General features: G+C 51.3%; 1 protein-coding gene across 6 annotated transcripts; it reads left to right on the top strand.

Annotated features, from left to right (window-relative positions):
* On the top strand, positions 1 to 27,787 carry ZBTB17 (zinc finger and BTB domain containing 17). Of its 6 annotated transcripts, XM_081488122.1 has the most exons (17): positions 1 to 119; positions 2,157 to 2,243; positions 5,542 to 5,622; positions 21,638 to 21,844; positions 22,690 to 22,878; positions 23,497 to 23,637; positions 23,943 to 24,062; positions 24,616 to 24,857; positions 25,011 to 25,153; positions 25,249 to 25,549; positions 25,738 to 25,825; positions 25,913 to 26,029; positions 26,120 to 26,240; positions 26,468 to 26,598; positions 26,909 to 27,118; positions 27,234 to 27,323; positions 27,408 to 27,787. In XM_081488122.1, exons 4-17 carry the CDS (start codon positions 21,640 to 21,642, stop codon positions 27,689 to 27,691), a joined length of 2,382 nt encoding a protein of 793 aa, XP_081344248.1. In that variant the 5' UTR covers positions 1 to 119; positions 2,157 to 2,243; positions 5,542 to 5,622; positions 21,638 to 21,639; the 3' UTR covers positions 27,692 to 27,787. The 6 variants fall into 6 exon arrangements, with proteins under 6 accessions (XP_081344248.1, XP_081344246.1, XP_081344251.1 ...); XM_081488120.1 differs by lacking the exon at positions 5,542 to 5,622; XM_081488125.1 differs by lacking the exon at positions 5,542 to 5,622 and having other exon boundaries at positions 23,475 to 23,637.
* The last annotated feature ends 211 nt before the right edge of the window (positions 27,788 to 27,998 follow it).

The following is a 27,998-nucleotide window of genomic DNA, read 5'->3' as shown; positions in this document are numbered from 1 at the left end:
GAGGTCGGTTCCGCCCAACTCTAACATGGCGGCGCCCTTTGTCTGCTCTGAAGTGCCGTCCCCGGCCTTCTCGCGGCCGTGATGCACCTCCCTCTGCGGTGGGGTCCAGGACATGGCAGGTGAGGGTCAGCAAGCACCCGGGGCCGGGAGAGTCCCAGGAGTCGGGCGGAGGCGGCGGAGGATGGGACGCGGCGGGACGCCGGGGACGGTTGTGTGGGGGAGGGGAGGGAAGTGGACTGGGACGGGAACCCGGACTGAGGAGACCCCGCACAACATGAGGGTGCGAGACAAATGGGTGGGGGGCGCTGCCCGGCGAGCGGGCGGATAGTGGGCGGGCGGACTGGACTCGCCGTCCCGGCGAGGGAGCGCGAGTCGCCTCCAGGCTGGGTGACACCCCAGCTGGTAGCATCTCCGCCCCCGCCGCCCGGCTGTCACCGCCCCTTGACCCCGCGCGCCGCGGCGGGTGGGCGTTCTGAGGCCGCGAGGTGGCGGGGTGCCCGCGCAGCTCACTTTGGCCGGCGGGGTCTGAGGACACATGCCTGTGAGGGCCTAGGAGGAGTTTGTCGTGGTGGAGACCGATACTGCCCCCGTATGAGATAATTTCATTCATTCATTCGTTCCACAGACGGTGGTTCAGCTCCTGACGGGTTCTGAGGATAGAGTGAGTGATCCAGATCCGCGTAGTGGTTAAAAAGTGTAGCCTGTGGAGCCAAGCAGCCGGGTTTGAATCCTGTCTCGGTGCTTGCCAACTGTGTCCTTAGGCACGTTGGTTCCTCGCCTCCTGCCTCGGTTTTCTCATCCTTAAAGCAGGGTTGAGAATAAAATCTGCCTCCTAAAACGATTATAAAGGTTAAATGAGATAATAGGTGTAAAGTGCTGAGAAGGCTTGCTGGCATAAAGTAAGTGCTGTGTGTGCTTGATGCTGTTATCATCATCACCCAGAGCTCAGAAACTCACGTGGGAGACATACTGAAATGTAGGCAATTCTGATACGATGGGAAAAAAGCAGAAAACACTGGAAACACTGAGTAGAGGCACCTCACTCAGTTTAGGTAAATCCAGAAAGGCTTCTGTTTCCCAGGAAACAGAACTGGAGGATGCTTGGAAAGTGCAGGCAGAAAAGGGGAAGAGTATTCTCAGTTGAAGATGGAATGTGTGAGACAGCTGCCTAGGGACCTGTGGTCTGGTTCTCAGGAGTCTTGTTTTGGGGAGGGAAAGCAGCCATGGGGCATGAGGCATCCTTAGTTCCCCAACCATGGATCCTGTAGTGGAATCTTCCCCTAGGGAAGTTTTTTAAACCTAGCTGTGGACTTGCAATTTTAGGTTAATGAGAACGCATTTAAGAATCAGATTTGTGGATTAGAAAGATCACTCTAGTGAAGACTGTATTAAAGGGAATGGGCCTGGAGGCCAGTTAAGAGGCTACTAGAACTGTGGAGGTGAGAGATGACTGTGGCCTTGAGTTAGATTAGAGGCAGAAGGCGGGGAGAGAAGTGTTGGAGGTAGACTTGACCAAAGTTGGTGATGACTTAGATGGGGGGTTTAGAGGCTAGGGGAGAGGTCAGGGTTGGCTCTGAATTTTTGACTGATGGATGGTGATGCTGCTTGGTGTGATAGGGAACAGGATAGGGAGGGGATTTAAGGAGAGGAGATATATTTTGTTTTGAACACGTCTGTTGTAAGTGCCTGTAAAACATTCAAGTGAAACTGTCCACTGGTGATCTAGCATCCATCAAAAGTCACTACGGTTATGGGAAGGGGCTGTGTCACCTGGGTAAGGGTCTGGAGTGAGAAGCACAGTGTCTGGGACATCCCTGGGGAATGCTAGTGCTGTAAGACTACTTGGGCCCAGCCTCATTGCTTTTGCTTATCAACCTTGTGTTACATCTTTCAGTCAGCAGGCTTTCCCAAGTGTAGGGGACTTTCCTGAGTGTAGGAACTGGCACTAGGTTTATTCATCTTTGTGTCCCAGCTTTCCAGGACAGGGTCTGGCATGCAGCAGCCCAGTCACGATCCAGTGTAACATTTATTGAGCACTGACTTTGTGCCAGACTCTGTGCTCAGTGCTCTGCATTTGCCTGTATTTGGTGGATACAAGAGCAGCTCTTAGAATCCTGCAGGTTCTCATCAGATTTTCCTCTTGGTCTTTGATTCAGGTAATGAGCTGGAGGAGGAGAGCCAAGCTGGAGTTTCCCCAGACAAACTGTCGGAACAGAGTAGCCTGGGCTACTTGGAAATCTGAGGTATGTCTGTTAAGACTCAAAGATGAAACAAACCAGGAGGTCAGTTTGTTTGTCCCTCTGCTCTAGGCGCAGTGTGCTCCAACTCACCCTTTCAAGACAACTTTTTCTTTAAAAGTGTACAGTAATGACAAAATCCTAGTTTGGTTAGGAGAATGTTGATAATGTTGTCACAGATCATGCTAGATTAATCCCTGGGCAGTGTTCACACCTTGTTTTAATTAAGTACAGTCTAAAATGCTCCAAAATATAGTGGCTGAAAAGAAATAGAAATTTATTCCTGTCCCTTAACAGTCTGGGAGTAGGCAGTCCAGAACTGGTCAGGGCAGCTCACTCTGTTCTGCAAAGTCATCCAGAAGCAAGGTTCCATTGATCATGTGTCTCTCCTTGCTCAAACCCTGGCTTCCATCTCATGGACTGAGCAGGCTACTCTGGATCCTGCCATTGTGTATGCACTCTGTATGGCAGAGAGGGAAAGAGTAGGGAGCATATACCCATTTCTTGTAAGGTTCTAATGTTTAAAGATACATACTTTTGTACAACGTGTCCCCAAACCCCAGCCTCTGGTGTACAACCAAAGGAGGAATCACGACTGTTCCAATGCTGGAGGAAAAGCTGGCTGAGAGAACCTGTTCTGTTCCCAGTGTGACTGGATTGCTGACTCTGACGGTTAGGCCTGAGGGAAGTCTACTCACTGGTGAAACAGGGTGGGGTGTGTTCGCTGGGCCCCTGGGCCCCTGAGGTAGGCTCCTCTGGCTTTGGGTCATTTGTGTTGCTTGGGTCCAGGAAGTCCAGGCTTGCTTACACAGTCAGTGTTTTCTGTGCCTGACGTGTCAGACACTGCACTGGGGGCTCGGGTTGTAGAGATGAGGGAGATGGATCCCAGGATAAAGGCACTCTTAGCCACATGGGTTATCACAGTATGGGCTTCCCAGGTGGCTCAGTGGTAAAGAATCCACCTGCCAATGCAGGAGACACGGGATCAATCCCTGGGTCAGGAAGATCCTCTGGAGAAGGAAATGGCAATACCACTCCAGGATTCTTGCCTGGAGAATCTCATGGACAGAGGAGCTTGGCGGGCTACAGTCCATGGAGTTGCAAAGAGTCAGACACAACAGAGTGACTAGACAACAAAAAACAGAATTTCTGGAGTACGAGGTGCTGGTTAGAAGCATGAACTTCTAAGTCAAAAATACTTGAGCCTAACATACCCGGTCCTTATACTTACTAGCTATGTGCCTTTGGACAAAGTATTTGACCTCTCTAAGCTTCCATTTCCTCGGGTGTGTAGTGGGAATAATGATGACCTCACGCTAGCTTTATTGGGTGGAATTATTAATGAGGTAATGCATGTAAAATGCTTTTATCTAGTCTTTGAGTCCACAGTTGGTATCTAGTGTTACTATGTGTTAATTAGGAGAGGATGACCTAACAACAACCTCCTATGAGGGTCAAGAAAGAAAGTGTGCAGAGTTGAGGAAGAAAAAAATGCTTAGGATAGGAAAGTAAGTGACCCTCTCATGTCTGACCCGGTTCCTGTCCCAGATAACTGTTAACCACGTCTGTGTGTCCTCGTGCCCGGACCCTTCTGTGCACATGCGTGCCTGTATGTGTCTACAGGAGAGACATTTTGAAGTGTCAGGTGGCTGGATTTTGTTGCACATAAACTGAGCCTTCAATCTAGAATGCCAAAAGGGCAGCCTCTGTGGGCAGAGCTTCAGTTTGAACAGTTTGCCACAAAAAAGACCAGGTGTCCCACTCTCTACCATCCTGGAATTCCCCCAAGGATGGTGCCACACGGGTGGCACAGAGGTTCTCAGACCTGGTGTCTGGCAGGGTAACGGACACCACCAAAGGGCGGGACTCCAACTTCACAGGAAGCAAAAAACTCCAAGTACATTTGGTGCACAAAGCATATTGTCCTAGAGACCATAATTTACCATAGTCTACTTCTTTTGCCAGCCACATTTTTAAATGATTGAAATAATAGAAGTCACAAAGAGTAGGCATTTTAGTACTAAGTTATTTTAGCGTTTGCTCCAGGTGTATGTGTTCAGTGTCAGCATAGGTGTCTGGCACTCTCAGAGGTTCTCATGGGTGTCAATAGCTTAACAGTCTGAAGGCTACCTACGGTTGACCTCAATGACATAGTCACAGATGCATACAGAAAGCCAGGGCATGGGCTCTTACATTCACACCTGCTTGTTAGGAATTGGAGAGATCAGCCTTGAGCGCCAAAGGAAGGAAGCGGAGGGCATGGTTAGAGTTGAGAGTTGCTCACTCGTGTCTAAAGAGCAGCATGCAGAGCCTCAGAGGTGGCAGTTCTTGCTGAGAGTCTGGACCCAGCCTGAAAGCAGCCTTGGTGGGTTCATTGTCACATCAAAAATGTACTCAGCTTCTGGTCTTAAAAGGTCTGGCAGTAGGACCTGTTCCCCCTACCCCACCCACCCCACTTCCTCTACTGACCCGATTCATCTAAGCAGTACCTTTCCTGTCCTGAGTGGAAGGCTCCAGGGCCCAGAGGGAAGTTGTCTCCAGCTCAGGAGCCTGGGTGGTGAAGCATTTCTCATTTCTGTAGTCTGAGGGTTGAGTGGGCCCCTGTCAGGGACTTTCCTGGTTGAGTGTAACTCAAGTCAGCTGCCCAAGTTAATGCCTCAAATCATGGGTTAAAGTCAGAACTAACATTGTTTAATTTTGTAAGTTGTCTTGTTAAATATTGAGTAGATACAAAAGAATATATACCACCTGAAGGATAAGCATACAAGGAACACCCATATATACCCATCACCTCCTTTACACTAAAGAATGTTACCATTACCTTTGAAGTGCCTCTCCCTGATCCTGTCCCACTCCTACCCCAGCGTAATCAGTGGATTTGGCTTTTACTGTGTTCATGCTTTTCTTTTCTTTTTTTAGTGTTTTTTCTGTTTTGGCCCCATGGCTTGTGGGATCTTAGTTCCCTGACCAGGGATTGAATCCAGGCCATGGCACTGCAAGTGCCAAGTCTTAACCACTGGATCACCAGGGAATTCCCATCTCTTGCTTTTCTTTATAGTTTTACCACATGTGTTTGTATTGCTAAACAATGTTTTTATTTAATTTTGCATGATTTTGAACTCAGTACATCATCTTGTTTTTTTCAGTGATCTAAACTTTTTGCTTAACATGTGTTCTTGAGATTAATCTGTGTTGCATATAGGTGTATTTCATTTTCACTGGTGAGTTATGTTCCCTTGTATGAGAATTTACGTGTCCTTTCTATTGTTGATGGACATTTGTTTTCGGCATTTTGCTGAGACAGACAGTGATACTGTGACCATTTCTGGGGCACGCATGTGCAGCCTTTGAGGATACACCCCAGGGAGGAGGACCGAATCCTAGGGTATGTGCATCTTCAGTTTGACTAACTACAGTAATACCAAGTCGTTTCCAGAGTGGTTTCCCCAGTTTACTCAGCTGACAATTCTGCCTGCTTCACATCCTCCAAACAATGGTATCATCAGATTTAAAACTTTTTACTAATCTGTTGGAAGCTCAGTGATACCTCACATGGCTTTGATTTGCATCTTCATGGTTATTAGTGGGTTGAGCATCTTTGCATGCACTAATGGATCATTCAGCTTTCAGTTTCTCTGAAAAAACTGCTTAAATCTTTTTGCTCATTGTTTTATTGAGTTGTCTTTTTATTATGTGGAGACTTTTTTCTCCCGGTTGTTTTGTTTTGATACTAATCCTTTGTCAGTTAGATGTGTTGAAACTATCCACTTCCAGTTTGTGGCTTGTCTTGTCACTAGTTTCTTTTTAATGAACAGAAATTCTTAGTTTTAATGTCATTTATTAACTTTTTCGAAATAGTTAGCACTTCTTATTTCTTTTTAAGAACTTCCTCCCTGCTTCAGGTTTATAAAGGTATTTCCCTGTGTATTGCCTTCCAAATGTTTTATGATTCTTACCTTTTACTCTGAGGTCTTTAGTCTGTTCATAGTAATTTTTGTATATGGTTTGAGATAGGAGATAATTTTTTCCTTTTTTTGAATAAGCACATCAGATTAAGCTTGCACTATGTATTGAAAAATACATTCCTTTCTTGTGGATCTTTAAAGTCACCAGTAACCACTATCGTACATCAAGTGTCCACAAATGTATGGGTATATTTCTAGGCTCTTTATCATCTATCTCTGTCTGTGTGCCAATATCCCACCAATTTAATTTCTCAGTTCTTTTATTTTTTTTTTCTATTTTTTGTTTATTTATTTGGCTGTGCCAGGTCTTAGATGCAGCACACAGAATCTTTGATCTTCTAGTTGTGGCACACGGGATCTTTACTTGCAGCTTGCAAATTCTTAGTTGTGGCATGTGGGATCTAGTTCCCTGACCAGGGATCGAACCCAGGTCCCCTGCATTGGGAGTGGGAGTCTTAAGCCACTGGGCCACCAGGAAGGTCCCTCTAAGTTGTTATATAACAATTCTTGGTATCTGGTAAGGCTTTGGCTTTCTACCATCTTCATTTTGGATTATGCTTATCAAATTCCACAAATATTGTTGGAGTCTTTTATTAGAATCACTTTGAATTTTATTAGAATTGAATTTATTACATGTCAATTTGGATAGAGGTGATGATGTTGAAGCTGAAACTCCAATACTTTGGGCACCTCATGCGAAGGGTTGACTCATTGGAAAAGACCCTAATGCTGGGTAGGATTGGGGGCGGGAGGAGAAGGGGACGACAGAGGATGAGATGGTTGGATGGCATCACTGACTTGATGGACATGGGTTTGGGTATACTCCGGGAGTTGGTGATGGACAGAGAGGCCTGGCATGCTGCAATTCATGGGGTCGCAAAGAGTCGGACATGACTGAGCGACTGAACTGAACTGATGTTTTTATGATATTGATCTTCTGATTCATGAACATGGCATATCTCTCAATTTACATGACTTACCAAATTCTAATTTTGTGAAGTGAAGGTCGCTCAGTTGTGTATGACTCTTTGCGACCCCATACAGTCCACGGAATTCTCCAGGCCAGAATACTGGAGTGGGTAGCCATTCCCTTCTCCAGGCGATCTTTCCAACCCAGGGATCAAACCCAGGTCTCCCGCATTGCAGGTGGATTCTTTACCAGCTGAGCCACAAGGGAAGCCCAAGAATACTGGAGTGGGTAGCCTATCCCTTCTCCAGCAGATCTTCCTGACCCAGGAATTGAACCGGGGTCTCCTGCATTGCAGGTAGATTCTTTATCAACTGAGCTATCAGGGAAACTTTAGTCAGTGTCTTTACACTTTTCTCCCAAGCAGTTAGGACCTTATCACACTTTAGTTCCTAATACTCCCTCCTCAACTTTTATTCCATAGGTGTGTAGTTTAGTTCTTCTATTTTTTGGTTGTGCTGGGTCTTCACTGCTGCATGGGCTTTCTCTGGTTATGGAGAGTGGGGGCTACTCTTCCTTGTGGTGGCTTCTCTTGTTGCTGAGCACAGGCACTAGGCACATGCGCTTCAGTAGTTGCAGCACATGAGCTAAGTAATTGTGGTGTCCTGGCTCAGTTGCTCTGGGGCATGTGGGATCTTCCCAGACTCTTGCATTGCCAGACGGATTCTTAACCACTGGACCACCAGGGAAGCCCCTAGATACACTTATTTCTTATTTACTATTTTAGTTGGTCCTCACTCCTTACATCAGATACTTTCATTTTGGGATCACTTTTTAATCTACCTGAAGTGTATCTTTTACAGTGTGTGACTTTGGGCTGTAGCCCATGGGGGGCCATCTAGTGGTTACAGATTCTCCCAGAGGGGTTGTATACCTCTCCACCTGGTGCCTTGATTTGATATAGGTTGTTTTCTGTGCCATTTTCTTTCCACTAAGATATAACCCTTTGGGACCCAGCTTTATTCTGGAGGGACCTCGCTTTTTAGGGGTAGGGGGGGAACTTGAGCTTGCTCAGTTCTGCAGATGCCCTTGCTGCCCACCCTCAAAGCTCCACTTGCTATCTGAATTCCAGCCTTTGCTTAAGTTTGTTTAACCTGTCAGTATTCCTTGTTGACTTGCCAGTTCTTTGATGCATTTTAAAAGATGTCACACAGTTTTTCTTCAGCATTTGTAGCCCTGTGTAGTGAAGAGTCAGTTGGGGTATCTGGTATGCTACTTTGTTGTTGTTTACTTGCTAATTCATGTCTGACTCTTTTATGACCCCATGGATTGTAGCCCGCCAGGCTCCTCTGTCCATGGTATTTCCCCAGGCAAGAATATTGGGGTGAGTTGCCATTTTCCTTCTCCAGGGGATCTTCTTGACCCAGGGATCGAACCCGGGTCTCCTGCATTGGTAGGTGGATTCTCTACCACTGAGCCATCAGGGAAGTCCCTACCTGGTGTGCCATGCTTTCAGATATTAAGATGCTTCAGAGTTTCAATTTTATGTTTCATTTGGCAGTTGCAAACTGAAGATCAGAACTAAGACTTAATATTGCTCATTTCTGACTTTTTTAAAAAATATGTAACATGTTTTGTAACACTAATTAGTATAAGGAAAAGGAGTTGCCAGTTAATGACAGAGAATTTGCCCTTGTGGGACAGACTGAGGATCCAGTGAATCAAGAATTCTGTGTCTGTCCATGGAAGTTTTGTCCCTGTTTAAAGTGAAAAGAGCACACCTCACAGAGTGTGGTGGACTTTGGCCTTGGATCCGGGCATGTCATTGAGACCTGGGTGGAATGACAACCTCTCTAAGCCTTATTTTCTCATCTGCACAGCGAGGGTGATCATATTACTACTCTCCCAGAGAATTAGTGTGAACATTTGATGAGGTTGCGTGTATGTAGGAAACACTCTGCAGGCAGGTTGCCCCGGCAGCTCTTCCAGTTTCTCCCTAGTGGCTGCTGTTGGACTTGTGCGCCCCACGTGCCACTGCCCTTGGGAAACAGCAAGCCAAGTATTTCTCTTGCCAGTAACCTCCCCTCAAGTGTTCAGCATAGTGGGACTTGTTATTAGCACGGCTCTGTTTTCTCTGGACCCAGTCCCACAGTCCTTTACCAGGACTCACTATTTCCTTACAGCTGGGTAATACCCCATCAGGCTGGGAAATCGTAGCCTCTGCATGGTGGGCTCTCTGGTCAGTTACTCATATCTAGGCATTTTTAGTTTGTACCTAACCGATGAACGCATTTAGAATCTGCATTGGTGTTGACAGGCTGCAGTCTGACACAGTGTACCCCTTTCTGCTCCTGCTTGCTGGGGACATGCTCTGGCCCACAGTGGAAACTCAGTCTTTCAATCTTTGCCACCTTGAAACTGGAAGTGGTAACTTGTGCATATTCATATCTGATTATTAGTAAGGTTCAACATCTTTTTTCTGTATCGAGTATATTGACCACACTCATATTTTTTCATTTGTGAATTTCCTGTTCATTTCTTTGGCTTGTTTTTCGTTAGAAGATTTTTTTCTTGCTGTTTAATTTTTAATAACAGCTTTATTGAGACAGTCACATATCATACAATTCACCTATTTTAAGTGCACAGTTCAGTGGCTTTTAGTTTATTCACAGAGTCACAACCAGAACATTTTCATCATCCCCAGGAGAAACCTGCCACCCATTAGCAGTCATTCCCCATTTACCTCTGTCTCCCCCAGCCTGAAGCAACCATTTTCTATCATTATGGATTTGCCTATTCTAGGCATTTCATATAAATGGAATCATGCATCTTAGTCTTTTGTGGCTGGCTTCTTTCACATAGCACAATATTTTCAAGGTTCAATTCAAATTGTAGCACGTATCAGTACAATTTATTGATTGTAAAATTTATCAGTACAATTTATTTGATTTCTTATTATCAAATAATTCTCTGCATGCCTCATTTTATTTACTTATTCATTAGTTGATGGACATTTGGGCTGTTGTGACCTTTTTAAAAAAATTAATCAATTTTTGACTGTGCTAAGTCTTCATGGCTGCACGTGGGCTTTCTCTAGTTGCAGCGAGCAGGGGCTACTCTTTAGTTGCTGTGCAGGCGTCTCATCGCAGTGGCTGCTCTTGCAGCGCGTGGGCTCTAGGGCATGTGGCTTCAGTAGTTGCAGCACATGGGCTCAGTAGTTGTGCACAGGACTAGGGAAGTCCTGTTTTGACCTTTTGACTGTTATGAATAATGCTACTGTGAACAGTTGTCTACAGGCTTCGTGTGGACATGTTTTCATTTGATTAGAGTTCTTTATATATTGGGACTGTTAACCCTTATTTCCCATATAGGCTGTAAATATTTCCCCCCTGGTTTATATTTGCATTTGTGAAGTTGAGAAGATAAGGGTAGAAATGTGAATGAGACAGAACATTTAGGTTTCTGACCTGTCTTTCATGCCCTTAAGTATTAAGGTCGGGTACCGTCGCTTTCTCATCACGGTCTCATAAGTGGCCCTTTGGGACTGACCTGCTTCCTTACATGGCCTTGCAGGTGCTCTGTCTCTCTCTCTTTCTGTGTCTCTACCTGTCTCTTGGCCTGCCTGCCCTTGGACCAGCAACCAGGCAGTGCTTAGGGTGGTTTCCAAGTTTCTCTCAGAAGCTCACACTTCAAAAGGGGCTGGCTGAAAAACCGCCAGGGTTGCAAGTCACTCGTTAAAAGGCTTCCAGCAGCTTTGCTGATTCACGCTGCTGCAGGTGGTGGGTGGAGGGGCAGGAGGCCGGCAGCAATGTTTCTTCCAGGGCCAGCTCGGGGTGAGCTGCTTCTCATCCTCCCAGGGCTGCTGTCCAAACATCGCTCTCTTCTGGAGCAGCACTCAGCATCTGGATTTGAGGAGCCTAACAGTTTGAAGAAATCCTTGGAAGTAGAGGAACTGAATTCTTGACCACTTTTTGTCCAGGCCTATCTTAAGTTTTTGAGGTCTCCGAAAATACTCCTCTAAAATATCCTTATTCTTAGTTTTTCCCAGTCAAGTTTTACCAAGTATTAACTTCAGTTTAATCCTGTATGGAATAGTGAATGTACAATTTGATGTTGGCTTATATAGGTCATGATATTAGTATATAGTTCATAGTTGATGTTCATGTCACCTTTCCCTTCTCCAGGGGATCTTCCCAACCCAGGGACTGAACTCAGGTCTCCCACATTGCAGGCGGATTCTTTACCAGCTGAGCCACAAGGGAAGCCCAAGAATACTGGAGTGGGTAGCCTATCCCTTTTCCAGTGGATCTTCCTGACCCAGGAATTATACCAGGGTCTCCTGAGTTGCAGGCGGATTCTATACCAACTGAGCTGTCAGAGAAGTCCCAGTATATAGTTCATAGTTGATGTTATGTACCTAGTTGGAAATCTTAAGATTTCCAATATAAGGAAAGTTTTAGATGAAAAAAAAGCTGCTAGGTTCTAGGTAAATATGTCATTTTTATTGTCATTCACATGGTATCTGTTATACTTCAAATGCATGCATTTGTAATCTTCAGTCTTATTAATGAAATCATTTACTCAGCATTTATTAAATCTGAACAGTAGAAGGGACCTTCAAAGTCACTAATCCTAATGAGAAAACAAACCCAGAAAAAGTCAGTCACGTGAAAATCATGTGCTATGTTGAAGTTCAGATACATACATCTACATCCTAGTAATTATTAATAGTACTCAACTTCTTTCTTTATTTTGGATTCTTGATCTTAACTAGTACCATGGGACGACTAATCCTTCCTTTGGAATTGTCATCTTTTATCTTCTTTCTCAATGAAAGCTGCTTTGTTCCTCCAAAATCATCATGTTCTTTGTAGAAAAGAAGGTGGCTTTTGCTGTCAAGTACAAAGCACCTCTGCCTTGCCTTCTGGTTACTATTGAGTGGAAGAAGCATTGCAGTTTGCAGGGCTTTTTTCTGATCTTTTTTCAGGTTGAAGCTTTATCTGTCATGGGTGCCTGGCTTACTGATGAGATTTTTACATTCATTTTTACTATTTTAAATTTATTTTTAAAATTTTTATTTAGCTGCGCTAAGTCTTAGTTGCGGCACACAGGATGTTTAGTTGCAGCCTGCAGATTGTTAGTTGTGGCATATGTGATCTAGTTCCCTGACCAGGGATCAAACCTGGGCCCCCTGCATTGGGAGTCTTAGCTACTGGACCACCAGGGAAGTCTCTGTGTCCATTTTTAGAAGATAGGGCAGGGAGGCGAGCGTTGCGTTCCCCACTTTCCTGTTGTAGATTGATGTTGCTGGCCTGGGTTTATGTATAATAACAATGACGGCCAACAGAGGCTTTGTGGACACTTTTAGTACCATCCCCGTTTCACAGAAAGGAGACTGAGGTGCAGAGATTTAAGTACTCTTGCCCGAAGGACTTAACTAGCTTTGGCTGGATTCCAAGGCAGGAGCTTTAACCGGGTCGGGGGAGTCAGCTCCCTGAAGTCGCGTGCTAAACTGTGTGTGTGACTCCCGGGAGAGGCCTTCAGGGCCGTCGCAGAGTCAGAGGGGTTCATCTGCGTCTGGAAAAGGCCACTAGCTGCTCTTCTAGGGGATTTTCCATTTTGTCCCCTTAAGGAATTTTTGCTCATCAAGTTTTCCCAAGTGACACATTCTTTGTGCAAATTACCATAATGTTCCATTTCCCTTATGAAAAATTTTTTGCTTTTGAGAAGTTTTCGGTCACCAGGTCTCGCAGAAAATATCTGAAAGGTTATGGTTAAGAGAAGTGAAGAAGCTCTGACTTTGTGGACATTTTCTTTCTCTCTTTTGTTCTTTCTCCCCTCCTTCCCTCTGTGTTTTGCTTTCTCAGTTTTAATATTTTAATTGATAACATTCACAAGTGGTAAAATAAAACACAAAAACCCAGACAGGATACAAGAGTGAGAAGTGTAACTCCTTTCCATCCTTCCCCTGCTGCTCTGAGGGGATCCCCGTTACCAGGTTCTTGAACATCCCTCCAGAGTTGTGGGCATTTAGCCTGGGATGTGGTGGTGGACAAACAGCTGGCCCAGCTTCTCCTGGGCAGGGTTAGGTACTAAGTGGTAAGGGATGTTGAGGTACTTAAAGCTTTCAAAGGATGCTGTGATATTCAACGGGAGGACTGCTTGCACACGCTGCTCAGAAAGACCCACAGTGAGTGTGTTGGGTTCTGGGCATCAGTCAGCCTCACCTGGCACCATCCTGGGGGTGACACTGTCCCATTCATCACGTCCTGCGGGACAAGCGCTGCAGGACTTCCTGAGTTGTTTTTCTGCTTCTGCTGTTGCCCTTTCAGCCTCTCCACACTCATGCAGCCAGAGTGACCTTTCAGAAATGTGAGTCTAACTGTGGCCCTCTTGCTTAAATCTGGCATGACACCCATCGGCTGGGGATGAGTCTGAGTCCTGGCGTGATGGGTGTGGCCTGCAGCCTGTCCCTCCACCTGCATTTCTCACCACTCTCTCTATTTGCTTTTCCCCCACTAATCCTTTGCTCCTACCATCAATTCCTCACCTCGGTAAATAACACCGCCGCTTGGCCTGTTTCTCAGGCTAAAAATTTTGGTGTCATCCTTGACTTCTTTCTTTTCTCACAACTGACATCTTACTTGGTCAGCCTTTCTGTTGGTGTCACCAAGACATATCCCTAATCTGACTACTTCTTACCTACCCACCTACACCTTGTTGGAGGCCACCTTCCTCTCTGGCTTCTCTCCTGGTGGTCCTGTGTCCACACTTGCCTCCTTGCCGTCACTCTTCTGTTCTCAGCTCCACCGCACCCCCGGGCATACCAGCCTCCTTAGAAGAAACTCCAAAGCCTGACTTGCCTCTGAAACCGAATGATCTCAGCCTCTACTGTTGCCAACCTTGGTGCCTCTCATCCTTCTGCTCCCTTCCCCCTTTTCAGGTACTCTGGCCCCTTTGGCCAAGTAATGTCTGTCTCGGGACCTTTGCTTTTGCCCTTCCTTATGTCTGTCATTGTCCTTGAACTTATGGTGGCATGGCTCGCTCTTCACTTCATCCAGGTCTTTGCTTCAACGTCACCTCCTCACGGAGCTCCTCCTTGACCCTTTTCTCAGTTAATAGCCTCGGCTTGCTTTGGTTTTCTTCACAGCACTGAGTATGTGACATTATGTAGTGTATTGATTTATTACTAGTCTTCCCCACTAGGCTCAAAGTGGGAATACTGTCCCTAAGGCGAGCACAGAGTAAGCACTCATTAAATGTGTGTGATTGTTTAGTCTCTGTTTATATTTGTTTCCTGATTTATGGATGGAGGACCCCAGAGGGGAGTAAAGTAAGTATATGGGCAGCTGTATCACACCACAGAGCTTCTGTATTTTAGGGGAGATTTCTCATTCACATGCATAGAATTGCTTCTCAAATACATATTGCTGCTGCTGTGATTAACAGACTGCAAGTTCACTTTTTATAATGGCTTTGTCTATTAGTTTTTCAGTAGCAAGCACCAAAAGTACAATGATCATTTTGTAAGGGTCCACAGAATATGTTGACCTTGAATCAGTCATATTCCACATGGCCAGGAATCTGTTCTATACCAGGCCTATTCCCCAACTTGATTTGAGAGCAAGGTTCTAGGTGCTGTAAACAGCTGTGAGGAAGAAACAAGAAGTCGGCCCACCCAGCAGTGAATATATTATTTATTTATTTTTAATTAAAAACCAGTTGTTTTTTTTTCAGTGTTTTTTTTATAACACAAATTCAGCAGAAAAACAGTACTAAACCTTGGCAGGGAGCATTATATAGAAGGGAGCAGTGATTTTCAGGGTGGGGGCCTGGGGGCCACTATTCAGTAGAAGATGAAGCATTTGGGGGCTGTTGGGAAGGGCTGAGTCAGGTTTGTGGGTTTATATAAAGTGGAAATTGATTCTGAAAGTTTGAGAAACACAAGCTTAATAGAAGAGCTGTATTTGCTGGGCAAGGAGGAAAGTTCCACAGGGCTGGTTTTGTTGATATTTGCTTCTCTGTCACGTTGCATGTTGTTGATATTTGCTTCTCTGTCATGTTGCCTGTTGTTGATATTTGCTTCTCTGTCACATTGCACTGAAAAGGGACAGGTTGTCACACCAGGTAGGTTGGTGGGGTTGGGCAGGGAGGTTTCACGTTTGCAGGGTTGGCCTACTGTGAACTTCTGTTTCCTTGGCCCAAGTTTGTGTATGCCGAGTTGTGTCCAGGAGCCACCAGTATTTCTAGGAAATCAGGAATGCTGATCCTTGTCACTGCTCTTAGATGCCTCCAGGCCTCTGGACGGCTGTGTCATGTCCAGGCCTGTAGCTGGCACAACACGTTCTAGGAGTCAGGGACTGTGGTTCATCCTGATTGGCATCTGGTGATCGGCCAGTTGTGGCTTCCCTCTGTGCCCCAGTTTGGAAATCCTGCCTGCAGTTCAGTGCTGATATTTCATATTGGACAGGTTCCCATTCGACTCTGAGACAGAGCGGTGCTCTGTGGCCCCACTCAGAGGTTCGGGCAGGCACGTCAGCCGGAAGCACACTTGGGGTTTACCAGACAGTTGTTCGATATAAAGTGCTTCCCTGACAGAGAAAATCGCTCTTACTTGTTCTTATCCAGTACCCTCTCGTCTCTTAATGTTAGTTGGGCTCTAGGATTTTTCCAGATTACATTTAGAAGGAATAATGAGTTACGATTACGACTAAACAAGGTTCAAGTCACCAAGTACACCGGAGGTGCCCAGCATGAAAAGATAATGTGGAAATCATCTGATGTGGTCTTTGGCCTAAAAATATATGTAGTCTGCATCTCTGCTTCCTGGTAGCAATTATTTGCTGAGTGCTTACCACGTGCCAGGCACTGGGCGGGCCCTTTGCCTACATTACTTAACTGGATCCTGTAAGAAACATGGGAGGTAGTTCCCTTGGTTCCAGTATCCAAGAGAAGAAGGGCACCTGCTGGTGTGGTGGGCGGCAGGCCCTGGATTTGGCCCTGCTTGGCTTGACCCCAGAGGTTTTGCTGCCTTCATGGTGCTGAACTGCCTCTTAGGTCCTTACCTGTGGAGGCAACAGGGTGGAACTTGGTGCCCAGGGTAGCCATGCTCTTAATTTTGAGGTGATTGGACTGTGCCACACCTGGTGCCATGCTGCTTGGCATGTTGAGGACACTCCATAGATGCTGTTTTGTTGATACTGGGGGGTCTGGGATTCAGGTTTCATTGAACAGGAGCGTGGATTTCCTCGCCCAGTGAGAAACCTTCCTCTTCTCAGCAGTCTTTTTGTGCATGTTTGGATCTGAAAGGCGAATGAGATGGATTGTTTTCTCTGGTGCCACCGACCCCCTGCACCCCCTGCACTCCTGTCAGCCTTCGAGGCCCTTTCCCCTCCTCAGGGTAGCCCAGGCCAGAGTGGCTGGGGGCACAGTTGGAAACGACCCCGTCTCTGCATGGGACTGAGTGTGGCACCTGTACCTCACTGCTTGCTTATTATAGATATCGTTAAATGTTGAAAAATGTTCCTGTATAAAGGTATATAAAATGCACAAGTTTGTATATAATCTAGGTGAATCCAGATAAAGAAACAGAGAGCTTCCAGTGTCTTAGAACACCCTTGATTACGCCTCCTCCCATCCAGAGAGAACTGTTACCCTGAAATTTTTCATGAATCATTCCCTTTTCTTTACAGTTTACCATCTGTATCAGTTCTCTCTTGCTGTCAGCCAACCATCTCAGCACTTAGTGGCTTGAACCATCAGCAGTTTTTTGTTTCTCCCCATTTCATGGGTCGATTGGGCAGTTATTTTTGTTCCATGAGGTGTTGGGGGTCATTCCTGTGCCAGCGTTCAGCCCGTGGCTGGGCTGTCTGCAGGGGCACCTCAGCTCTTCCGGGGGCCTGTGCACAACAGTGTCTCCTCCAGAGCCCCTCCGTGTGTTCTCTGTCCCCAGCAGGAGCATCTGGGCATCTGTACAGCAGGGCAACTGGGCTCCAAGCAAGCAAGCAGAATCTTCCAGACCTCCTAAGGGCCAGGCCTGGGACTGGCACGGTGTCACTGCTGGTCAGAGTCACACAGAGCCGCCCAGATTCAGCTGGAGTCTCATGGCAGGTGTGGCTGGAGGGAGGGACTGCTGGCCGCTGTCTGTGGAGACTGCGCCCACTGTGCCTGTGTCCATGTCGCCTGTTTGGAACCACGCTGCGGGGCTTCCCCAGGTCCCTCATGTGTTCATTCCCAGATGAATTTCTTGCGAGGCCGGTCAGGGCTCGTGTCCAGCCAGGCTGCTCATCCTCTGGGGAGCATCCCAGCTCTGACGACGTGGTCTGCCCCAGCAGTCAGGGGCATTGACTGGGCAGATGGCGGTGTCACGGAAGCTGCCTGTTTGCAGGCAGGAGTTGGTCAGAAACATGAGGGCTTCGGGCTTGGTGGGCTCTGCAGTGTTGTTCTGTGTGTTTCCTCTTTCTCAGAAGCAGCTTTAACTGAGGCCCACTTGTAGCACCCTTGAAGCGAGGTGAAGTGAGGAGGAAGGCATGCTTATGCTTGGCAGAGGGCACCACATAGTATGGGTGGGCTGGCGGAGCCGCACTCGATCCCGGTCATGGGTGATGAGAGGAGGGATGGCTGCTGATCTTATTTTGTGTTTCAAGTCTCCTCAGATAGTGCCCCCTCCTCACATGGACTTGGGACTTCTGGCTCCCACCACACTGCCTGCCCCTGGAGCCCCCCAGGTCTCTCTGTGTGCCCCATGCACTCACCTCTCTTTCTGGTCCCCTCTAAGCTTGCTCAGATCCTGGTAGGTTCCTTTCACTGTAGAGCAGGGGTCCCCATCCCTTGGGCCACAGACCAGTATCTGTCTGTGGCCTGTTAGGAACTGGGCTGCACAGCAGGAGAGTGACCGGTGATGTGATAGAGCAAAGCTCCATCTGTATTTACAGCTGCGTCAGACACTTGCATCCCCCCCTACCCCTTGGGCTGTGGAAACATTGTCCTCCTTGAAAACCAGTCCCTGGTGCCAAAATGGTTGGGGCCCACTGCTGTAGAGTATGAAAGAGGAGACAGTTGAAGCATTGCATGCTCAGTTCACCCAAGTCTGGAGGTGGGGTGCTGCCTGGTTGTAGTTCGACCCCTCTGAGGGGAGGCTCTTCACTGGCTCTGGGCACTGCCTGGGGGAGAAAGGGGCTGTGGGAGATTTCTTAGGCAGCCGGCTCAGGGAGGTGAGTGGGTGAGCCTGGAAGACTGCCCTGGGGCTCCGCGCTCCACTGCCCCTGGGGGGTTGCAATTATGAAACCCACAGTGATGCTGACAAGTGACACCGTTTAGCACTTGGCAAGCCCCCCAGGGGCTGATTACAAGATGGGGCTTGTGAGCATATGTGTAAGCACTGCTCTCTGTCTGCGGGGATGGCCTTGTTTCTCCTTTTTCCTTCCTTCCTTCCTGTTCCTCTCCCTGCTTCTCCCGTCTTTCCCTGCTCCCTCCTTCTCTTTTATCCTCTTCTGTTTTCTTTCCCATCCTTTTCTTTCTTTGTCAGAACAGATGATCTTTTAGGACTGTTTCTCTTGTTGGAACAGCTTTGGAGGCTTCAGAGGGATTCCAGAAGGCTTTGGTGTTCTGACACCCACACCTGGGGAGGAGCCCACTTCTGGGCAGGCATGTCTCATCGGAAAGCTGTGGTTAGCTTTGGGTGGAAAACATTACTCAGGGCACACAGCTGTTCCCGGGTGTGGGGGGGGTGCTGGAGCTACTGGGTCACCGAGCACCCTCTCTCGGAGACCTTTACCAGCCTTCCGCCCAAGGCCTCTGGACATAAGCGCCCCACCCCCCTCCAGGAGTTCCGGGCTTCAAGCCCCTTCTCCTAGAAGCCTTGGGGAGTGTAGCAGCCTGAGGGCTGGTTGCAGCCTTGGTCCCAGGGAAGGCTAATAATCACCTGACCTTTGAGCCAGCTGGTCCCTCCACGCTGTTGGCCAGGAGTCTTTTCTCACGTTTATCTTCCTAACAAGTCAGATTGCTTTCCAGCTGGAGGGTTCTGCTTTCAGCTGGCTCCAGCCCAGGGGCATGAGAACAACTCTGTGCCTCTTGTGTGGGGGTAGGGGGCAGGGAACTCGTGTTCAGCTAGCGCTCCGTTTCTGAGCCTGGGAGGTGCTTCCTCCCAGCTCCTACTGAAGGTGAGAGCCAGGCCCCCCAACAGGAGGGACTGGTTTGGGTCTGACTGGAAAATTCTGAGGGGATGATTCTGCAGCTCATTGAGGAGGCCCTTGGGGTCCTTCACTCTGCACTTGGGAGGTGTCTCACCCGAGGCTCCTGAGGACAAAGAGGGTGAGCTGGTGATTGGAACTCAGGGGCTTCCCACGCCCACATGTGCACATTTGTCTGCTCGTGTGGCTTTTTCTACAGCAGGGAGAAGACAACTCAGAGGTTGGTTTGGCCCAGGCCTGTTCTTGCCACCCACCTTTGGTTCCATTTACACCTGCCTGGCATGTACCCCCTTCAGGTCCCTGGCCTAAGTGCCCGGCCTGTGTGTTTAGCCCACAGGCTGGACACTGGTTCTTTTCCATGTCTCCAAACTTCTCTGTTTTAGCTTTGACCTGCTCAGGAACAGAGCAGCCAAACTTCTCCCTTGCGTCCTTTTAGGTCACTAATGGGAATGAATGGGAACTTTCCTCAGGGATTGAAGGCCTTTATGGGGTATCCCAGTCAGTAGCAGCCTTTGTTCCTGGGGCCCCGTGGTGTGCCGGCTGGTTTGTTGCCCAGCAGGTTTTTCAGCCACCTTGAGTCTGACCTCTCGGCTCCAGAGCTGGCTTCCAGCTCTCTTCCCTGCTTATACATTAGAACCTTGGCCACAGCCACTTCTAATCTGAGTGGTCCAGGAAGCTGTGCCTCTGGCTGGGAGGCTGTGTGTGGAGGCTGGGACCAAAGGACAGTCCTGGGGACGCTAGGGGAAGGGAAGGGGGATTTTCAAGTCTCCAGCAGCAGTAATTCTGAACTCATGACTCAGGGGCTGGCACCCTGTGGCACACGGCCTGTTTTCACTTTCTGGCCCCCCTTACTTGATGGAGCCCTCCCTGCCCACCTACCCGGTGACTTGTCCCAGTTCAGCAAATACACCCCTCCACTTTTGATAAGTTTCCAGACACTGTGGAGTAGGTGGGCTGTGCATCCTTCAAAGCTGATGGATCTGTGCCGGCTGAGCCACGTGCGTGGGGGGCGTGGCTTTCATCATGTCTCATCACAGCCAGACAGCCATACATGGTCACTGTGGCTGCAGAGCTGCAGCGTGGTGACTCAGCCCTGAGAGGCTGATGTAACGGGGGGAAAACCGGAGCCAGAGTGTGGTTGCTGAAACCTGGAGGCTGAGAGCCACCCCCTCACCCTACCATCTCACCCCAGGGTCACCCTCACCTGCCCAGGAACCACCTAGGGCAGCTCTGAGCAGACCCAGGTCTCAGAGCAGAGGTTCCAGAAGAGCTGGAAGGCAAACCACTGCCTCTTATCAGATGCCGGGCCAGGGTGTGACAGCCCAGCCTGGTTGGGTCTGTGTGATGTGGTTGCAGGAGTGGGCGTGGACATTTACTTGGAAATTGGTTCTTTCTTGAAAGGAGAGCCTGCCTGCTTCTTTTCCTTGGAAAATGCTGATCTTGAGAAGGACCCAGGTGTGATATTGAAGGGGAGGGGAGAGCCATTTTAGATTCTTATTCAGTCATGGCTTGTGCAGTTTAGGGTGATTTGGTCCCAGGCCATGCAGTTTTTGTGAGCATTTTTACTTGAGATAGTTGTGAAATTTCCAGGCAGTAACTAAGCAAGGACTTTGACAGAGAAACTTCAGCCAGGCTGGCCGCTCTTGGGTTAGGATCAGAGTTCATTCTTTCTCGAGGGACAACCTAGAGAGGTTTCCAGAGGTGGAGAACTCACCAACTTCATGTAATTCACTGAGCCCATGAAGTGGGGAAGGTGAGGGCCAGGCTTGCCATGGACAGGGGGACGTGCACAGAGCCCTGGGGGCTGCGAGAGGGGGGCCGGTCCCGAAATGCCGGCCGTTGGAATGTCCACCCTCCCCAGTGCGTGCTTCCCGCGTGCATGGCACACGGAGTAAAGTGAGAACAAAACAGAACGGTTTTCATGGAGCCCAGTACATCCAGGTGAAATATGTGTTGTTTATTCTAAGATTCTGTCATGCATTCTGTTTGTAAAAACATGTGAAGCAACCGTTTTTTTAAAAAAGTGCTGACAGTAATCAGTGTTTTAGGTTTACTTGGTTTTTGACTTTTTAATATCATTTACCTGCTGAGACATGAAGGTGGCTGTTTCGTGTTGGCCCTTCATGCTTTGTGGGTTTTGGACCTTTCCTGGCCAGTCATTCTAAGAGTCTAGAAGCCTGCCTTTGGTCGGTCTGGGCCTGCAGAGGCACGTGGCCGTTGTGGACTTGGTTCCATCCTCCCTGTCCCCTCGCTTCTTGTCCTGGGGTGTTGGGATCACTGGCAGGGCCGGTTGGCGTCCTTCCTTGTGGTAATACGGAGGCCTGTGGCTTTCCCCAGCCATGGATTTTCCCCAGCACAGCCAGCACGTCTTGGAGCAGCTGAACCAGCAGCGGCAACTGGGACTTTTGTGCGACTGCACTTTTGTGGTGGACGGTGTTGACTTTAAGGCTCATAAAGCAGTGCTGGCGGCCTGCAGCGAATACTTCAAGATGCTCTTCGTGGACCAGAAGGATGTGGTGCACCTGGACATCAGTAACGCGGCAGGTACCCCACTGGGTCCAGGGCTGAGCTTATGGCGGGCCCCAGGCCACACACGGCCCTCCTTGAGCAGCACCTTCCAGCTGTGGGGGACGGGGGGTGGGTGCCAGACTTCCCACACAGGACTCGGCCACAAGTGTGTGAGTACCAAGTTCTTACCATGATTGAGGGGCCTCTTTTGACTGGGAGGGGGGTGGTAAGGGGAGAGTGGCAGGAAGGCCTCATGATAAGCTTCAGGCTGAGTGAACACAGGACAGGCTCATGAGAAAGGGCAGAGAGCAGGGGCTCTGAGCCCATGGTCCCTTTCCATTGCTGAGTCAGTCTTCGGCCCACTATCCCAGTGCCTTGATGGCAGTGGCAAGGTTTGGGGTCTGGAGGAGGAGTGTCAGGAAGGTCTTGGGATTGAAGAAGGAGCTAACTGGTCTTAGATTCAGGTTCCAAACCCAGAATGACGTGCCATGCTGCCAGAAGTTTGGCCAGGGTGTTGTTTCCCCATTTTACAGATGCGGAAACAGGCCCAGAGAGGTCAGGTGACTGGCCTGGAGGTCAGATAGAGGGTTGGTGGCAGAGCCCTGATGAAAGCCAGTGGTGACGCACTCTGTCTTCCGGTGATGAAGTGCAGGGGCTGGGTGGAGAGTGCTCAGTGGCCGTTCACACCCTCTCCTTCTGTGGGTGTGCTTCTTTTTGGAGCCTGCTCTCCACTGGCACAGGAGATGGGGGAAATGGTGGCCTGCCACTGCCACTCTGCTTTTTACAAATCCCTCGATTCTGCCATGGAGTGGAGCGACTGGCCAGGGTGCCGGTACCAGGTCTTGAGATGGGTCCGTGACGGCTGTCTGTGTCCTTGGCAGGCCTGGGGCAGGTGCTGGAGTTTATGTACACAGCCAAACTGAGCCTGAGCTCTGAGAATGTGGACGATGTGCTGGCCGTGGCCAGCTTCCTGCAGATGCAGGACATCATCACAGCCTGTCACGCCCTCAAGTCACTGGCTGAGCCGGCTGCCAGCCCTGGGGAGAATATGGAGGCCTCAGCCGCAGAAGGTAAGCTTCTTGGCAGGCTGTTCCTGAGCAGGTGGCTCTTGAAGAGAGCTCTGCCCCTGCCTCTGGGTCAGCATCATATGGCCTCGCCTGCGTTGTGGGGTGCTCGTGGGGAGGAGCCGCAGCAAAGTCTGAGAATGCCTCTCAGAGGGGCCCTGCTGCCCTCCCTTCCTGAGGGCACTGGGCAGCCGTGCCTGGCTCAGGGCCTTTGTACCAGAATCCACTCCTCCAGCAGGCCTCCTCTCCCCCCACCTCCTCCTGCTCCTCTAGCACCTCAGGAAAGCCCTCAAGGCCCGGTGTGGGCCAGAGTCCTCCTGACACACTTTGAGAAAAGCACACTCCCCTGCATGTAAGCAGCAGTCTCTAGCACCATTTCATGTGCGAGGTCTGTCTCCCTGACCAGTCTGCCAGCCCCACGGCTGTTACATCCCAGGCTTAGCCGGCAGCCTTGGCATGATTTCGGTACCTGTGAAGAGTGTGTTGAGTGAGCCAACCAACAAACCACTACTTAGGTTATCCCAAGGGAGGGTGTGGAAGAGCTAGCAAGTTCTGGGCCACTTCACTCCTCCCACTGGTGGGCACTTGATGGGAAATGGCAGGTCTGTCCTCTTCCATCTCCAGTGGGGGACAAGAGAGCCAAAGAGGAGAAGGCTGCTGCCACTGCACTGAGCGAGCTGGACCCGGCCAGGAGCAGTCCGACTGCGGGCCCAGGCCGGGAGCCCAAGGAGGAGCGAGGCGGCCAGGCCGAGAGCACGGGCAGCGGTGAGTTGCCATGCTGAGGATCCGGCTGGCTGGCCGTCACCTGCCGGCAGTGTGGGCTCCAGCACCACAAATGGCTTCCTTGGGAGGCTCTTGGGGGTGAGGGGACACAGGCAGCTGCATCCCTTGAGCTCAGGCTCCCCAGAACAAACTTGGTTTTTCTGGGGCGTCTGTTAAAGCCAGAGCAGAGGCTCAAACAGCCTGAGCTGGGATGTGCCGCCCCCTACAACCCCCCAGGACCACAGCCACTTCCAGAGGCCTGGTCCAGGAGACCCATCCAGCCCTGGATGCTCCCACCCCTACCACAGGTGCAGAGCAGACGGAGAAGGCAGATGCTCCCCGGGAGCCTGTGGAGCTCAAGCCGGACCCCACGAGTGGCATGGCTGCTGCTGAGGCCGAGGCTGCCTTGTCAGAGAGCTCAGAGCAAGGTATCCTCCACCAGCCAGGTCAGCCCTCACTTAGGTCAGCGTCCCCCCCTCTTCCTGCCACAGCTGATCTCACTCTGAGTCACTCTTTCACATCAGCTTTTGGGCCAACATCATCTTTTCTCATTCCTGAACTTTGATGTCAGTTTCTTGGTTGTACATCCTGGCCTCGCTTCCTGTTAGCACAGAAGTATGGCTGGCACAGTACTGGCCCTGCTGTTTCTCCCTAAGCTGAGCACCATGGGGGAGCTTTGCTGCCCCTGGCACCCACCCCTGCCCCCGCCCCCAGTGCTTGTTGGCTGACAGTATCCTTCCCACCTGGGTCGCCAGCTTGGGGACCCTGCTGGACTGAGGCCCATCGGTAACCTTCAGGTAGCACTGTCCAGGTCATCGGTCTCCCTAGGCTTCCTCCAGCTGTCCTGCGGCTTCCAGACCCTGCCAGGCGCTTGCGAGGTGCCCACGCAGAGATGAGCTGGGCCCCCAGCGTCAGTTGACACCCGCCCCCCACCGCCCAACCCCCAAGACTCCTCCTCAGTGCCTGCTTTTCTCGTGGCAGAAATGGAGGTGGAGCCGGCAAGGAAGGGAGAAGAGCGAGAGGAAGAGGAGGGCAACGCGCCCGCGGTGGTCAAGGAAGAGGGGCCGCCACTGGAGAAGGGCGAGGCCCCGGAGGAGAGTGAGGAGTCGGCCAGCACGGACTCAGGCCAGGAGCTTGGCTCTGAGGCGCGAGGCCTGCGCTCGGGCACCTATGGCGACCGCACGGAGTCCAAGGCCTACGGCTCGGTCATCCACAAGTGCGAGGTGTGGGCCCAGGTCCCGTCCCGTCCCCGCCCCGCCCCGCCCCGCCCCGCCCCTGACTCCGCCCCGCCCCGCCCCTGACTCCGCCCCGCCCAGCCCCGCCCCTGACTCCGCCCCGCCCAGCCCCGCCCCTGACTCCGCCCCCTGTGCCCGCAGGACTGTGGGAAGGAGTTCACACATACCGGGAACTTCAAGCGGCACATCCGCATCCACACGGGCGAGAAGCCGTTCTCGTGCCGGGAGTGCAGCAAGGCCTTCTCTGACCCGGCCGCCTGCAAGGCCCACGAGAAGACGCACAGGTAGGCCCCACTGCCGCCCCCTTTCTCTGCCTGACCCACCCTGGATCCCCGCCGAGCGCCCCCCGCGACCCTCCTCTTCCGCACTCTGCCGCCAGCCCGCTGAAGCCCTACGGCTGCGAGGAGTGCGGCAAGAGCTACCGGCTCATCAGCCTGCTGAACCTGCACAAGAAGCGGCACTCGGGCGAGGCGCGCTACCGCTGCGAGGACTGTGGCAAGCTCTTCACCACGTCGGGCAACCTCAAGCGGCACCAGCTGGTGCACAGCGGCGAGAAGCCCTACCAGTGCGACTACTGCGGCCGCTCCTTCTCCGACCCCACGTCTAAGATGCGCCACCTGGAGACGCACGACACCGACAAGGAGCACAAGTGCCCGCATTGCGACAAGAAGTTCAATCAGGTGGGGGGCGGGGGGTGGGGCGTAGGAGAGGCTGGGAGAGAAACTGGGAGAGCAGATCCGGAGGGGGTTTGCCTTCCCCACCGGACTGGAGGAAGGGTGGAGCCTCCCACAGGACCCCCTGGGGAGGACCGACACCAGAGGTTCCAGGGAGGGAAGGGCTGGCCCTCTGACCCCCTGCCTGGGCGCAGGTGGGGAATCTGAAGGCCCACCTGAAGATCCACATCGCCGACGGGCCCCTCAAGTGCCGGGAGTGTGGAAAGCAGTTCACCACCTCAGGTAGGGCCCGGCTGGCCCCCACCCCATGGCGCCCCCCGTGCCCCCCACCCCCACCCCTTGCCAAGCCTTCCCTTGGTCTCGCCACAGGGAACCTGAAGCGGCACCTGCGGATCCACAGCGGGGAGAAACCCTACGTGTGCGTCCACTGCCAGCGGCAGTTCGCTGACCCCGGCGCCCTGCAGCGGCACGTTCGCATTCACACGGGTGGGTGGGTGAGCCTCCCGGGGGCGATGCGGGGACACAGAAGGAAGGTAGGTGCTGACATCTTGTCCCGGCTCCTGCCTGCGTCCCCAGGTGAGAAGCCATGCCAGTGCGTGATGTGCGGCAAAGCCTTCACCCAGGCCAGCTCTCTAATCGCCCATGTGCGCCAGCACACCGGGGAGAAGCCTTATGTCTGTGAGCGCTGCGGCAAGAGGTGCTACCCTTCTGCCTCCCCACCCCTCCCCAACCTCCCATCCAGGCACGGTGGCGTCCCAGCACTGGGTGGGCGGAGAGGGTCAGACAGCACAAGCCTACTCTGTTCGGTCCACTTGGGAGCCGGTCACACGGCTGTCCAGGGCAGGTCTCCAAGTCCTCTTCCATCTCAGCCCCACCTTAGCCTGGGCGGTTCAGTGCAAGCCCCTCCTCTCTCTGGTCCTGCAGATTCGTCCAGTCCAGCCAGTTGGCCAATCATATCCGCCACCATGATAATATCCGCCCCCACAAGTGTAGTGTGTGCAGCAAGGCCTTCGTGAACGTGGGGGACCTGTCTAAGCACATCATTATCCACACTGGTGAGTGTGTGCCCACCTCTGTCCCAGGCCCTGACCCCGGGCTGGGTGGTGCGGAGGGGAGGGGGGGAGACGCCTGGGACCCCAGTCTTGGGAGCTGACACTTGCTGCAGGCCGCCTCCAAAGCAGTTTAACTCCCAGGAGGGCCCCACTTTCTCACACCTTCTAGAAGGGCCATCTGTGCCTCAAGCGGCCACCCCAGAGCATTTCCTGCTGGAAAGACAGGGCTGCAGGGGAAGCTGGAGGCCACTGAGGTCCTCCCCCCCTGCACCCTCCCCCCAATGGCAGGAGAGAACCTTGCCTCCCCCCCCAGGAGAGAAGCCCTACCTGTGTGACAAGTGTGGTCGCGGCTTCAACCGGGTGGACAACCTTCGCTCCCATGTGAAGACTGTGCACCAGGGCAAGGCTGGTATCAAAATCCTGGAGCCAGAGGAGGGCGGTGAGGTCAGTGTGGTCACTGTTGATGATATGGTCACACTGGCCACCGAGGCACTGGCAGCAACGGCTGTCACGCAGCTCACAGGTGCGGACATCACTCAGCTCCCAGGGCAGCAGGGGGTGGTCACAGCAGGGCTGCCTCTGGGGCAGCTGCAGAGGAGCAGGTGACTGGGCTCAGGCCTTGCTGATTCCGCCCACAGTGGTGCCAGTAGGGGCCGCAGTGACTGCCGATGAGACAGAAGTCCTTAAAGCTGAGATCAGCAAAGCTGTGAAGCAAGTGCAGGAAGAAGGTGAGAGGGGAGCAGAGCTGCCTTCGGGGAAGGTGGTGGGCCCGAGGGCCTTTCCTGTCCTGACCACACCCCTACCTCCCACAGATCCTAACACCCACATCCTCTATGCCTGTGATTCCTGCGGGGATAAGTTCCTGGATGCCAACAGCCTGGCCCAGCACGTGCGGATCCACACGGCCCAGGCACTGGTCATGTTCCAGACGGATGCGGACTTCTACCAGCAGTACGGGCCGGGCAGCACATGGCCGGCCGGGCAGGTGCTGCAGGCTGGGGAGCTGGTTTTCCGCCCTCGGGACGGGGCCGATGGGCAGCCTGCCCTGGCAGAGACACCCCCAACAGCCCCTGAATGTCCACCGCCTGCCGAGTGAGCAGGCACCCCTCCTCCTATTTAAGGATGGATGGCACCCTAGAACTGAGAAGGGTGACCCCATTCCCTAGAGAGAATAAATTTGATTATTTTCTAATGCTGCCTGTAGCTCCCTGTGGGGGTGGGGCAGGGAGCTGGCAGCTCTAGCTGATGCCACAGAAGGGCTGCTCCACCCAGCCACCAGCCAGCGGAGCCTGCTGCTTGGGAAGGCCAGGCTGTCCCTTTGCAGGGAGCCCCGAGACCTGTCTAGAAGGAGGCTGACTCCTTCGCCTGAGTTGGGGTGTGGGCAGCACACCAGAGGGACTGTG

This window comes from Giraffa tippelskirchi, chromosome 5 (assembly GCF_054371585.1).
Source record: "Giraffa tippelskirchi isolate mGirTip1 chromosome 5, T2T-mGirTip1v1.2.pri, whole genome shotgun sequence".
Taxonomy (NCBI): Eukaryota; Metazoa; Chordata; class Mammalia; order Artiodactyla; family Giraffidae; genus Giraffa; species Giraffa tippelskirchi.
The sequence above is the reverse complement of the archived record's forward strand: the minus strand, read 5'-3'. Positions and strand labels throughout refer to the sequence as shown.